The sequence below is a fragment of the Solenopsis invicta genome, chromosome 1 (assembly GCF_016802725.1).
Source record: "Solenopsis invicta isolate M01_SB chromosome 1, UNIL_Sinv_3.0, whole genome shotgun sequence".
NCBI classification, from domain to species: Eukaryota; Metazoa; Arthropoda; class Insecta; order Hymenoptera; family Formicidae; genus Solenopsis; species Solenopsis invicta.
The window spans coordinates 11,115,020-11,128,963 of NC_052664.1; the positions used below are offsets into that span (position 1 = coordinate 11,115,020).

At 29.6% G+C, this 13,944-nt stretch overlaps 2 protein-coding genes across 3 annotated transcripts; one reads left to right on the forward strand and one right to left on the reverse strand.

Moving 5' to 3' along the window:
• LOC105206843 lies at nucleotides 1-12,531 on the forward strand. 2 transcript variants are annotated; one of them, XM_039453983.1, is made up of 10 exons: nucleotides 1-188; nucleotides 1,572-1,745; nucleotides 1,852-2,107; nucleotides 4,656-4,760; nucleotides 4,836-5,020; nucleotides 10,811-11,035; nucleotides 11,446-11,511; nucleotides 11,754-11,898; nucleotides 11,980-12,157; nucleotides 12,226-12,531. In XM_039453983.1, the coding sequence occupies exons 1-10, from the start codon at nucleotides 108-110 to the stop codon at nucleotides 12,389-12,391; spliced, it is 1,581 nt and encodes a 526-aa protein (XP_039309917.1). In that variant the 5' UTR covers nucleotides 1-107; the 3' UTR covers nucleotides 12,392-12,531. The 2 variants fall into 2 exon arrangements, with proteins under 2 accessions (XP_039309917.1, XP_039309914.1); XM_039453980.1 differs by lacking the exon at nucleotides 1-188 and having other exon boundaries at nucleotides 1,432-2,107; nucleotides 12,262-12,531.
• Nucleotides 12,467-13,743, reverse strand: LOC105207113 (homocysteine S-methyltransferase YbgG). The gene has a single exon (XM_011176556.3). The coding sequence runs from the start codon at nucleotides 13,592-13,594 to the stop codon at nucleotides 12,638-12,640; it is 957 nt and encodes a 318-aa protein (XP_011174858.1). The 5' UTR covers nucleotides 13,595-13,743; the 3' UTR covers nucleotides 12,467-12,637.
• Between the last annotated feature and the right edge of the window lie 201 nt (nucleotides 13,744-13,944).

The following is a 13,944-nucleotide window of genomic DNA, read 5'->3' on the forward strand; positions in this document are numbered from 1 at the left end:
AATGTCAATTTGCAACAGTTTTTAGTACTTCGTGTATTTGCAAAAATAAGATATTTAGTGTTAAAAATTTATAGATATAATTATAATTTTCATATTTTTCTATTACGATGTCTTTATACAAAGCAAGAAGAAGTTCGTTGCGTCAATCACTCGCATATAAATTATTGCCAAGGAAGACGCTGATTAGGGTAAGAAGAAAAATAATCGTCGCAACAACGTTTTGAATAACTTATACAATTTTTTTGTATACGCATTGTTAAACAATACAAATTAAAATTTTTTTTACAAAAATCTAAAAAATGTATTCATAATCTATGTATTCAAGTTTTAATTATATATATAATGAATTGATATTTATAAAACATTTATATTTATAAATATTTCCTTTACTTCTTTAAGTAAAATACATGTATTGTAATTTTTATTAAAACGACAAAGGTATTAAGTATAATAATTAAATTTAAAATTTGATATGTAATTATTGATTTTTTATATATAATAAACCAATTATTATATATATAGAGAGTGGAAAAAGAGGTAATACGGCATCCATTTTCATTTTATTAAATAATGATTTTTTTTAATAATTAACATTTTATATTGAAACCTGAACGATTATTTCAAAAGTCTATTACTTTGAGTCTAGAATCTGTGGTTCAGATTTTATAAACTCAAAGTAATGAAATATTTATTACGTAGGACGTAATTTATAAAATGATGACGCACTGCATAATCAGTGGAAAAGAAAAAGTAGTGATAATATGGCTAACCAAAAAATAAATTTTAAAAATTGGTTTAATTTAAAAAATACAGTATTTTATTACAAAATTATATGTTTTTAATTTTCCGTTGTTTAGAATTTTCTTGATATACAATTTTTCTGTGTTCAAAAACATTTTTCTGATATACGATTTTTCTGCGATTAAAGATGTCATTAGAAATATCGTTTTATCTTTGTTTAACATTAAACAAAAAGTATAAAATAATATCTGTAAATTTCTGAAAACAACTTTCTAGTGTCACACAATTGATTTATCGAAAAAATATTTTACTATTAAAATATTTCGCTTAAAAAACCATATTAAAAAAATTCCATGTTATTGTTTAACTTTGTATAACTCGAAATGTGTACAGCTGAATGAAAGTTAAATAACAAGGAAACACTCAAGTGTACATACATTCGTGTAATAATACGCTCAAGTTTACAAACAATGAGAAAGTATGTGTAATTAAATGTAAGTGCTAAAATGTACTTTAAAAAAGTTTCGAAGTGCTTAATATTAAAAATGCTTGATAACAATTGTCAGCTATTGTGTATTGTCATAATAACATCGTTAAAAAATGACAGGCTACTAAACGAATAATTCCATAAGCAATTGTTAGAATTTGGCACTTAATAACGAAGATAATAGGGGTTGCCATAATTTTAACAATAACCATAATACCTTCTTCTTTATTACTAACGTAATAAAGAAACATATTCTTATTTAAAAGGTTTAGAATCTTTTTTAATTACATATTATAAATTAGAGAACAAAAGGCAAGGTGAGGATATAATTATTTGTATTTAGCCCGATAGATTAAAAGGTCGTTATTTGTTTCGGTCGGCCGTGCGGCGCGTTTTGGAATATATGGAATGGATAACAGAAGAATTGGTAGTCGAGGAAATTAGCGATGATGTAACAATTAACATTAGAATGGCTCAACAAAAACATAAAATTGAAAAAAAATCACTCACATTAAAGGTAATCGACGAAGCATGTGCGTAGAAAATCTATCTACACTAAAAATATATAAATAAGAATAAAGAATCAGTTTTGTAATGTGTAAAAAACATATCACTGATTTAAGGATCGATCAATACTATTAGTGAGACCATCTGAAAGATCTTCCGCAGATAAAACGTACATATACGATCTTATCACAAAGTTCCGCGCATTTACGAAGCATTCGGAGGATTTAAAAAGAAATCTGGCAGCTGTGTGCTCTTATCAATATTTACCGGCTGATCGTGTAATTGTTCGTCAGAATCGTAGAGCGGAAAATCTTTATTTTATTATGAATGGCGAAGTCAGTTTGTCGAAAGTATCGATTGATGAATTAACAGGTGAGGAAGAATAGTAGCATAAATTTTCACAGAATCTTGGACATAAAAAATCTTATTAAAAATCTTTGACAAATTGAAGACTTGTATTGGATACATATGGAAACCATTCGCAGTGTAAGATACTACCATTTTTCATTTAGTTCATAATATTTGACTATTGCATTAATCCTTTTTTATTGTTAATTTGATTTTATCATGTCATCATTATTTTTTTTTTTACAAACTTAAGAGACACATATTTCTAAAAAGATCAAAATAAACGCTAACTTTGCAAACTTTTTATTTAAAAAATTTTTTAAACGGAGAAATATTTATTGCATTATAAATATCACATTTTTTTCTATTTATCATTTAACTTTTTCTAAAAATAATATAAAATATCATCGGTATTCAAGTTTCTCTAAATTTTTTTTCTATGTTTTTAAGAACTTTATGATTACTGATATTCTTACAGAACTCATTAAAAAGCTTTAATGACACAAGTTTATATAAATTTTCTCACATTATCATAAATTTTAATGAATAATTTGTTTGTAGTTTATCGTATGTGAAAAACGTATACAAACAATCTTAAAGCTTATCAAATTAGCTTTAAAACCGTTTCTGTTTAACCTTATATGCTCAATAGTTTTCAAGATACAACGTTCTAAATATATTAAGAGATCTCAATTTATATTAAAATCTGACAATGAGTTTATTTATCAATATAGATCTGTAATCGAGTTGGAAAGAATAACATTCGTATTTTTCTCAAAGCTTATACATATCTATATATCTTTATATACGATCCTAGTTGCATACCATTCTCAAAAATTTATTTTTGGAAAAATAATTTCTAGAAAAATTGCCTTTTGACATTTTCTAGAAAAAAACGTACTCTTAGCTGCTTTTTTAGAAATATTTCAGTTTTTACTAATTTTACGTAAAAATGTACTATACTAAAATTAAAGCTCATAAAACTTCCTATATATATATATATATATATATATATATATATATGCTTTTTTATACTTTAATTTGTGTGCGATATACAGTTGAAGAAAAAGTTTTCTGCGACAATTATATGATTACATGGATTATGTAAAAACAATACAAAATCTAGATTTGTTAAAATGGTAGGATAACGATACTTTTTGAACTCATAATAGATAATATTCTTTTTAATTTTATTTTTAGTTCATATTTTTAAGACCAATAATTTTGGAAATATAACTAGCAAATGTGCACAGAAAGAAGACATCCCATCAATGTGTTTGTAATGTATGTACTACATATGTATTACATATTTAAAAAAAAATCGATTTACTTTTTTATGTTTTATATGAAAGGTATCTTATAGTTTTGGTGGTTGCTGGATCCGAATATAATATCTGAATTTCAAAATTTAAAATAACAGATTCAATTATGGCAAATCAAAATTTAAAGAAATAATTGAAAAAATTGTTAATCTTCAAGTTAATGTGTTTATAAGGTTATCGGAACTTGTATTTTTGTGATACAAAATTAAAATGGATGATAAAAAATGGATACATAATTCCACATATTTTTTAAGGTAGTTAGACCCTAAAATACATTATTCACAAATGTATTGAAATTTTCGTCTCTAGTAATTTAAATATTAGTATATATGTCCATAAAATAATAAGCTTGAATTACCGTCCTGTTTCTGAAATATTACCGTTCGAACATCGCAGGTTTTTATATATTTACTATTATAGTACAGTTATTTCTGCTCTGGGCACGTATTATGCATTTGTTCGGAATCGATTCCGATCGAAATTATTCCGTTTTCCCTAGAAAACACAATAGAAATTTAGGGGAAAACGGAATAATTTCGATCGGAATCGATTCCGAACAAATGCGTAATACGTGCCCTGATGCGATATGAATTTTCATGTAGTATCGAAACCACTTTTAGGAAGTATAATGAAAAATGAATCTGAAATAGTTGAATTCGTATGAAAGCACTTGTAACAAGATCGCAAATATATTTATCATGAGATATTAAAATTTAAGTCTAATAGAAAACGACTTCTCTAGCTTTTTCCGTTTTTCTACAAAAATTCGCAAATGTTAGGCCTATAAATCTCTCTCTCTCTCTCTCTCTCTCTCTCTCTGTCTCTCTCTCAAGTTGTGTGTGTGTGTGTGTGTGTGTGTGTGCGCGCGCGCGCGCGCGTGTGCGTGTGTGTGCATGTGTGTGCGTGTGCGTGTGCCGTGTGCGTGTGCATGTGCGTGTGTATGTGTGTGTAGTCTTTAATGACTAAAGAGTGTAAACTTTATATTCATGCATGCTCTATGGTAATGGTCTTAACAAAGGTACTTTTGATGGTTTTCCATTGCTTTCCGAGAGATGATCAACTAAAAATCTAATATTGTTCTGAATTTAAATCTGGATCTTTGACACAAAGCAGATGCGCAACTCTTATGTTTTAGAATCTAGATGTTTATACCTCCTTTTGACTTTCTAAAATAATTTATGTATCTGAAACAAGATTATTTCCAAAAAAGAATTATATTTAATTGTAAAAGTTATTTAATATTTTCTTAGGTGATGAGAAAGTTATAGACATGGGTATTATGCACTCAGGGGATATGTTTGGTGAAGTTGCATTATTGCATACAGTGCCGAGAACGTCAACGATAATCACTAAAAGTTAGTAGAAATCATGAAAAATAATGTGCTAATATCTTTTATCAAAATTTAACTATTTTTATAAATATAACTTAGCATCAGTTGATTTGCTCCTAATTACTCGAGACGATTTCGATAACGTTTTACGCGATAGTTTGACGAAGAAGTGGGACATTCTTCGTGATGCATTAGTTCATTTCAATTATTTCAAGTTGTGGGACGAAGAAACAGTACGAGAGTGTTGCATTCTGAGTAAATTGATGGACTTTAAGCCTAACGAGGTAAATAACCCGGTAGCACAATCTAATTGTTTTATGACAAGATTTCTATTTCTACACTAATTACGCTAAAAACTATTTTAAATCAGAGGTGTTTTTTTTTTATAGATTTTTGAATGCCAAAAACAATGTCGCAAATCCAATTTCATCAACATTTCAGGTTTCTGAAATAATTAAGATTTAAGAAAAGTTAATATTATCTTAAAATTGTCAAAAGTATATCATAAATATATCTTGTTTATCTCTTATCACAGGGAGAAATAACAAATGATAAACGTTTATTAAGTCTGTTAGACGCCATTGATGTCTATTTGATATCGATCTGATTTGTTTATTCTTTTTGGAATAAAATGCATCTTTTTATTTGGAGATTTTACTTTTCAGCCATATTATGAAAGATTTAAATACAGAGTTTTGCTAAAATGTAAGTTTTCAGCTACAGTCCCCTGCCGCAAATTTACTTTAGAACACTATAGAAATGTCTATAGTTCTGAATGTGTTTTTTGAAACAGGTATTGCATATACGGAATGGGATTCTCCTTATACAACTTTTATAATTTTTAATAAGGTAATACGTATGTTTATTACCTTATTAAAAATTATAAAAGTCATGTAAGGAGAACCCCATTCTGTATATTTTTCTATAGAAAAAATATCTATAGTTCTGAATGTGTTTTTTGAAACAGGCATTGCATATACGGAATGGGGTTCTCCTTATATAACTTTTATAATTTTTAATAAGGTAATGAACATACGTATTACCTTATTAAAAATTATAAAAGTTGTATAAGGAGAACTCCATTCCGTATATGCAATACCTGTTTCAAAAAACACATTCAGAACTATAGACATTTCTATAGTGTTTTAAAGTAAATTTGCGGCAGGGTCTGTTAAGTAAGAGCGTGGTCAGCCTTATTCACAACTGGTAAAAGTATCGCTTTCAATTTTTTGTGAGCCAATAGAGGAAACCCATGTCTTCAATGCATTTTGAAGAAAAATTCAGTTGCTGTTGGTCTTTTGTAAGAAAAACACATTAAGTGCCATAAGTGCCAAATACACGACGCGCTATGAGGTTATGTTTTTGTGCAGCCATCCGAAAGGTCCGAAAATGTTCCAATCAGCGATTGCAAAATATATGTGGAAATCGAAACAATTCGTGCAGAAATGAGTTCAGCGATATAAGGTAAAAATTGTTGATGATTTACCGGAACGTGGATCGATAGAAAAATTGAAAGAAAAGATGATAAAATGATCGCAAATTTGTTTTTGCGGAATCCAGCATGCCTATTCTGTAACTCGTTAAGACAGCTCAGTATCGTTACAGTGTCGTTGCGCAGATATTATACATGGTAGAAAAGCTGCGCAACGATACTGTAACGGTTACCGAACTGTCTTAACGAGTTACAGAACAGACATGGCCTAATACTGCGTTAAGGATAAGCGAAATTGAAGCAAAAAGATTTAGATATATCGTTTGTAACTATTCAAACTCATACCCGTGCTCATAGCATAAAATGCCGCAGTATAATAAAGATACTTCTGTTGAGTGAAAAACATGTGAAAAAGTGACTTGCTTGGGCGCACGAGAATATTGATCGAGATTTTAGTAACGTAATTTTTACTGACGAATGTTTGATATGGGCACGTAATAGCCTCAAACTTGGTCAACCTCTACTAACAGGCATGTTGAGCGAACCGTTAAACACGGAATAAAAGTGCATCTTTGGGGCTGCTTTTCAAAGCAAGAATTCGACACTTTACATTTGTTTATATAAAATCTGAATCCCAAGAAAATGTTGGGAATTTATGAAAAAGCTTTGTTACTGTCTGCCGAACGTTGGTTTATCAATAAAAATGAGAATTGGATTCTGCAAGAGGACAACAATTCTAAGCATCGCAGCAAACTCTGTACCGAGTGAAAGGAGCAATTTGGCATCGTTATATTGGATTGGCCGTCACAGTTGCCCGATGTCAATCTGATCAAAAATGTGTGAGCATAAATCAAGCACAAACTCCGAGGAAAATGTACATATACACTAAAACAATTATCTTGCAAGTTTCGTCAAATTTGGAGAGCCTTGCTGCTAGAATACGCCGTCAATTTAACTGAAAGTATGCCAGGCAATTATCGACGCCAATGGTGATTGGACTCATTATTGAGGTAATTGCATCGAAGTCCTCATCAAGGAGAATGTATATATGTTTGAAAATTTTTTAAATAAATTTTTTTATAAATTAACGCGACCACGCTCTTATTTAATAGACTGTATGACAAGAAAATTATATCATTTTATTATTTGTGCTATCGATATGCATACACATATAATTTATCATGATAGATTTCCGCTAAATTATGTAGAGTCAATCAATAAATAATTGCAACAAGCAACAGGTTGCAACACTTCTGTTTTTCGGAACGTGGAAAAATTTTGATAATGCCAACCACCATCTTTAGATATAGTGACCACGGTTAGGGTAACTATCAAAATAATACAGAAATTATATATATAAGAAAAAACAAAGAAATATATTTCAAAAATCATCGAAAAAAGTGTTGCAACCTGTTGCAATCTTTTATTGATCGATTGTACATAAGCATTTTACATTTAATATACTTATATACATTATACAATATACTTTTTGCTCAAAAAGTATTTGGAATTGTCTATTTAAACAAAGCAATTGAATCAAAATTAAAAAAAAAAACCAGTTAAACAACGATCGAACAATAAAGAAACCTACTTAAGTGTTATGAGTCGTTTCGCGAGACAATCCATAAAAAACGACCAAATTTGTGAAAAGTCAATTCATGAATTTTATACATAATCTTACATATCGATGCTAATACGTAACTTTTTGGCCAAAAACTCAACAAATATTTCTTAAGCACTGTATTCGTCACACTTCTATGACTTTTTCCAAAGTCAAATTATCACTTTGGTTTTGAGATTTTTTAGTTAACAGAGGCTGTAAAAAAAAATTATCATAAGTACCAAAGATCAACTAACAGTTGTTATAACCAAACTAAGGTATAATTGTACTTTATATGGTTCTTACCTAAGTTTTGCAATTTTTTTTTAATTTTTTGCTGAATCTAAAATTAATAACTGATGACCAGATTCATAATAAGATTAAAGCATTTCTAAACATAAATTTAAAATATAGGACAACTAGTTTTAAATATTTACATAAATGCAGTAAAAATATTTATAAAAAGTGTCATTTAGGTCGTATAAATTATTTCTTTTTTTTCACAAAAACTGATAGAAAAATAGATAATAAAGTAAATCTAATGTTACATTTATAACTTTATAAGTTTATTAACGTATTGACATATTAACATATAAGAGTACACAAAGAACTCTTTTCATCAACAATCCATTAAGTAAATAATTCGTCTTTACTTTTCCCCTTTAAAATCATGGCTTATGAATCAGAGTTTTGTAGATGGATTAAATTTATGATCTGAAGTAATAAATGTACTGAAAAAAGATTACAATCGATGTATGTGTCCTCATTATTGATCTACGCCATATTGGTTCTATCTTACAAAGAATTTTCTTTTTTTAAGTATAAACAGGATGCTATGTCGAAAATATAAATTAAATATAGCGTTGTAAAATATAAATGTATAGAACTATTATAATATGAACTGTGGGGAGCTTAGTAACCATTACTTAATAATTATAGAAAACAGTAATTTTCCTACAAAATATTAGATTATGAGAAATATAATCAAGAAAATTTTATTTTTGACATTACTATCAACCACAGATTATACAAACTAAGCAGTCAACTGTTTCAAACAAGTCATGTTGACAGCCTGTACGACATACTAGCGTTATTTGTTCAATTCATCATATAATTACTTGGAAACAGCAAATAGATTAGGTATTAAGCCATATAGAATATTTAATTGATATGCCACACTGAAATTCATATGAAACACGAGTACTGCCAACTTAGCAACAAAAAATTTTGATTTCAATTCACTTGCTTTTTTAAAATATGTGTAAGTATGTCAGGGACCCGGATTGAAAGATTTTTTTCAATTCTATTCCGTTTACAATTTAATAACACATTAAATAATTATTCCGATTTCAGTTTTGATTTCTTAATCAGTAAAGAAAACTGTAAACGTGTTACGAGTTATTACGTATTTTAAAATATAGTTATACCCGTGCAGTAGGAGAGAAGTTTGAAATGTAACAAATGACTTTTCTGTGTTTATTCTATTAAACTGTGTATATGTATATGTGGAGAGAGCAATTTAAAATAAAAAAATTTATAAAAACACAAGAATAGAAGGTTTATGTCAGTCACAGCAGTTCTTGATGCCAAATAATAATTTTTAATTTTTACAATTTCCAACTTAAATTGTGCGCTACATGTTCGTCGAACTTGAAACACGTTCATGAAACCGGAATAGTAATATTAATGTTTTTAAAACGTATATAATATCCCCTTCCCGAAAAAACTGTAAAGTATTTTATTTATTAAAAATAATATTGATTTAATAGAAACAATGTGCAAAGTGTAATTAAAACTTCGGATCTATCTCATCTGTAATTCTTACAGAATACGGAACGACATGTATTGTTGTATTATTTGAAAATGACCACATTGTTTAATAACATCTGTAATTAAATTTTGCTTGTATGTCATCCATCTGAAATGAAAGTCGGAGAGAATAATAAAAGATAACACCTCAGCCAGGGTTCGAACCTGGATCTCCCGAATTTTGTGCGGGAGTACTACCATTTCGAATATCGAAATGCTAAGAACTGCTGTAATTTGACATAAGCCTTCTATTTTTGTATTATAATTTTGATATAACTTATTATTGTTTAAAAAATATATTGTGACAGTATATTATTCAGCTTGTCCCAAAATTAAATGTCTTTGAAAAAATGTAGAAGATTGAAAAACTAAAACAAAAAATTATTTAGAGATTTGTTTTGTTTTAAAAAAAATTGCAAGAAACGGAAAAAAGTTTTTTAAATTTTTATCAGAATTTTTTTATCTAGGTCGTATTTTTTAGAAAGAACTTTAATATTAAAGAAATATTCTTTCACTTATTTAGTAGTATTTATTATATATTGTTACAAAACGAAACAAAAAAGCATATATGCGCGCGCGCGTGCGCACGTGCGTATGCATATACATTTAGCAAAATTTATTACGATAGATTATATTGTGTATGTGTATCACAAGTATATATAATTTTATCATCATAGTAAATTTGCTTAGCAAAACTTTGTATTTAAATCTTTCATAATATGATTGAAAAGCATTAAGATATTGAAAACAAGAAAATGCATTTTATCTTAGAAAGAATAAACAAATCGGAGCTACATCATTTATATATGTATAAATGTCATAGTATTTAATAGACATCTATTAGATATTAAATAAACGTTTATTATTTGTTATTTCTTCCGGAAATAGAGAATAAACGATACATTCACGATTTTTAATCACAATTTCTAAATACAGTAACCTTTTTTACAAAAAAATTTCAGAAACCGTAAAAAATTATTTTATTGTACACTAAACCTGAATTATTTTGAAAATCTGATATACCAATAAAATTTAGTTTATGATATTGTTTTTAGCATCTAAAAATCTATAAGAAACACGTCTTGGAGAAACTTTAATTCAAAACAAATAAACAATTTTTTTTTGTAAACTAATATTATTAAACATTCTCGAGAATTTTTTAAGAAATAAAACACAAATCTAATAACAAAGTATACAAAAGTACTAATAAATTAATTTGAATTAATTTGAAAGGTTTTGTTAGGCGATGGAAGAGGAATGGTGAATTACGTGCATTTTATTCTAAGTGGTAAATGTCGCCTTATTGAACATATGCTCGTTCGCGAGCATCTTTCTTATCATGAAATGCAATACGAATTGTATGATTCTGAAACTTTTGGACCACAAATACAACCAAGAAAAGTGTCGAGAAAAATTGAAGAACCTGAGATTGAATCAACTCAACTTGACAGACCCATAGTATGATTTAAAAAAAAATGTATCTTTTGTGCATTTTCTTATTGTTTTTTTTTTTTTTTTCAATAAAAACTTCTCTTTTTTTTCTTTACGCTTATATCTTTCTTACCAATGCATTCACGTACGCATTGCATTTAATTTTCAATATTAAAAAGAATGTTTTAAACAAATGTTTTACTATAATTTTAATACGGCAAATATAGTTTGCACTTATCGTACAAAAGCAGTGCACAAAATGCTTATCAGAATTGCAACTATACAGTTTGTAAATTGTTGCTAATCAGTGATTGTATATGAAACAACTCTTTTAATTGTTATTGCAAAGATATATTGCAATAACTTCATACTAATTGTACCAAAAATTGGTACAACAAAGAGAACATGTATATTTATCGATCTCGTTATTATTGCAGAAATCTGTTGAAACGCAGGACGAAGTTGATCAATCAAGCATCGTCACCGCCACACTTTTTGACGTTGTAAGTATTCACAATGCGCTTTCTTCTGACTATTCTATTTTCAGTAGAATTACATTACATCGAATTACGTTGTAAATTTATTATGCTCTAAATTAACTAGTTGAATATAATTATTAAAATCTGCTTGTTAGTCAAATTTATTGAAGTGGAACAATTAAATGTTTGGATTCGACTTTATTTATCAGTATGATTTTGGGCGATTAACAGATTTTGCGTGTATTAATATATATTGCAAAATTAAGGTTAAAGGGTGGCATGAAATTACTGATATTGCGGCGATATTAATGCAAGAACCATCCGTTACGTCTCAATTACATTATCCGAGTGATGTTCGTACTATATTCATGCAAATATGCACTTTTACCCGGGGTGCGTGTTTTGGTTTAGGTAAGAGTAACACGTATTAGTCGAAATATTACTTTTCCTTTTCCCAAATGCCTTGTAATAAATCGATATTTAATCAATTAGGAGAAAAAATGCTCCATCGAAGAATAGTAGCGATTACTCCAGTACGATGTTTTCTTATTCCACGATATTGGTTGCTTGAGCACAACCGTGCCAATATCTGGGGCCGTGTGAAACAGTTTATGGACTCAAAATATCCAACTAAGAAACAGCTGTTTAATGAATTTCTGCTAAATCGAAAGTAATTACATCAAAAATAACTTTTTTTTCAGATTTCTCTTAATTATAGATTCACTTAATGAGTTATAGAAATTCTTATACTATTTTCTCCGGCTTTCATTTCAGATGGATGGCATACAAGCAAAATTTAGTTACAGATGTTATTAAACGACGTGGTCATTTTCGTAGTAATACAACAATACATGACGTGCCGTATTCTATAAGAATTACAGATGAGATAGATCCAAAATTTTAATTACATACTTTGCACATCGTTTTTATTAAATCAATATTATTTTTAATAAATAACAGTGTAGTACACAACACAATATTGGAGTATATACACATTTATTTAAAAATTTGCAGAAATAAAATTTAGATGCATTATTTATCTTATGTCTTGTGTAATATATTTTGCCTTTGCGCAAACATTTAATATAAATTCGTTATCATAAAAATTGTATGAAGTCATCCTCACGATAGTCATTAAATGTATATATGTTTATGTCCGCTGTTGGTCTACTTTAGATCTTATTTGTTTAATATCTGTAGCATATGTTCTACAACATCCACCAATGTAGCGAACACCAAAATCCAACCATTCATCAATGAATTCGTGTAAAGAGGCGGATTCTCCTTCCTTCTTCCATCCTTCAGATACAATATATTTTTCTCCGCTGTTAGGGTATACCACCAACGGTATAAGATCGTCTGACTTGCCTTTATTGATATCTTGCAACAGAGTAGTAACGAATTGTGGAGCAATGCAATTAATGCCGATCGCTAATATTTGTCCAGGCAGCGCATTTTTGTAACACCTCACGGCAATCTCTTGAAAGTTGCTACCGTCTGCTAAGCTCTTTCCATCGTCTCTACAGGAGAATGATAGCCATGCCTGTGTATCTGGAAACTCCTTGAGTAGATCGATTACAGCCTCCGCCTCACGAACGCAAGGTATCGTTTCTATCGCCAATAAATCAACACCCTTTTCCAGCAAAGCCCGTATGCGAGGTCTATGCCAGTCGATCAAAAATTCTCGCGACACATTAATACAGTACGAACCAGTATACTCTGAGCCATCGTGCAAACAAGCGCCATAAGGCCCACACGATCCAGCGATCAGTGGTTTTCGATTCTTCACATTTTCATTGCCCTCTATTTCTTTACTGTAAACGTTCACGGCATCCTTAGCGTAATCGACGGCTTTACGAATGATCTCAAGACTTTCTTCTTTGCTGATACCCAAATGTTTTACAAAACCGTCGATGGTTGCTTGATACGTATTTGTCTCGATGATATCAGCACCAGCGCGCAAAAAGTCCAAGTGAGTAGCGAAGACGGCTTTCGGATCCGTTATGAGAAAACGTGCGGTCCATAGAGGATCACCGTCGATTTTCTCACCTACGTGGGTGGACAGTTGCGTAGAGAAACCACCATCTAGTACTCTTATCTTTGACATGATGATTTCTTTTTCTCGTTTCCAGAGATTTAATTTCTTGAAAATCCCGTACGTCAAGAACGATATCAGACAACAACAGAAAAATTTTAATATGATAAATGCAAGTATATAGCTTGCATCTCGATCGCTTGATGCTCTTCACGATATTACGAGCAACTGGTTCAACGCGCGAATCTTATACACGTCGCGGAGATAACTGTCTGGGATGACTTATCGCGTTATCGTGTTCACATTTTGATAGTTAATCATCATCGGAGTGCGTGTTGTCGCAACCAAATAGTCGCTTCTTCCGGATTACATTTCGTAGATCATCACATCATGCCCATTATGTGATCGCTGATGCAACATTA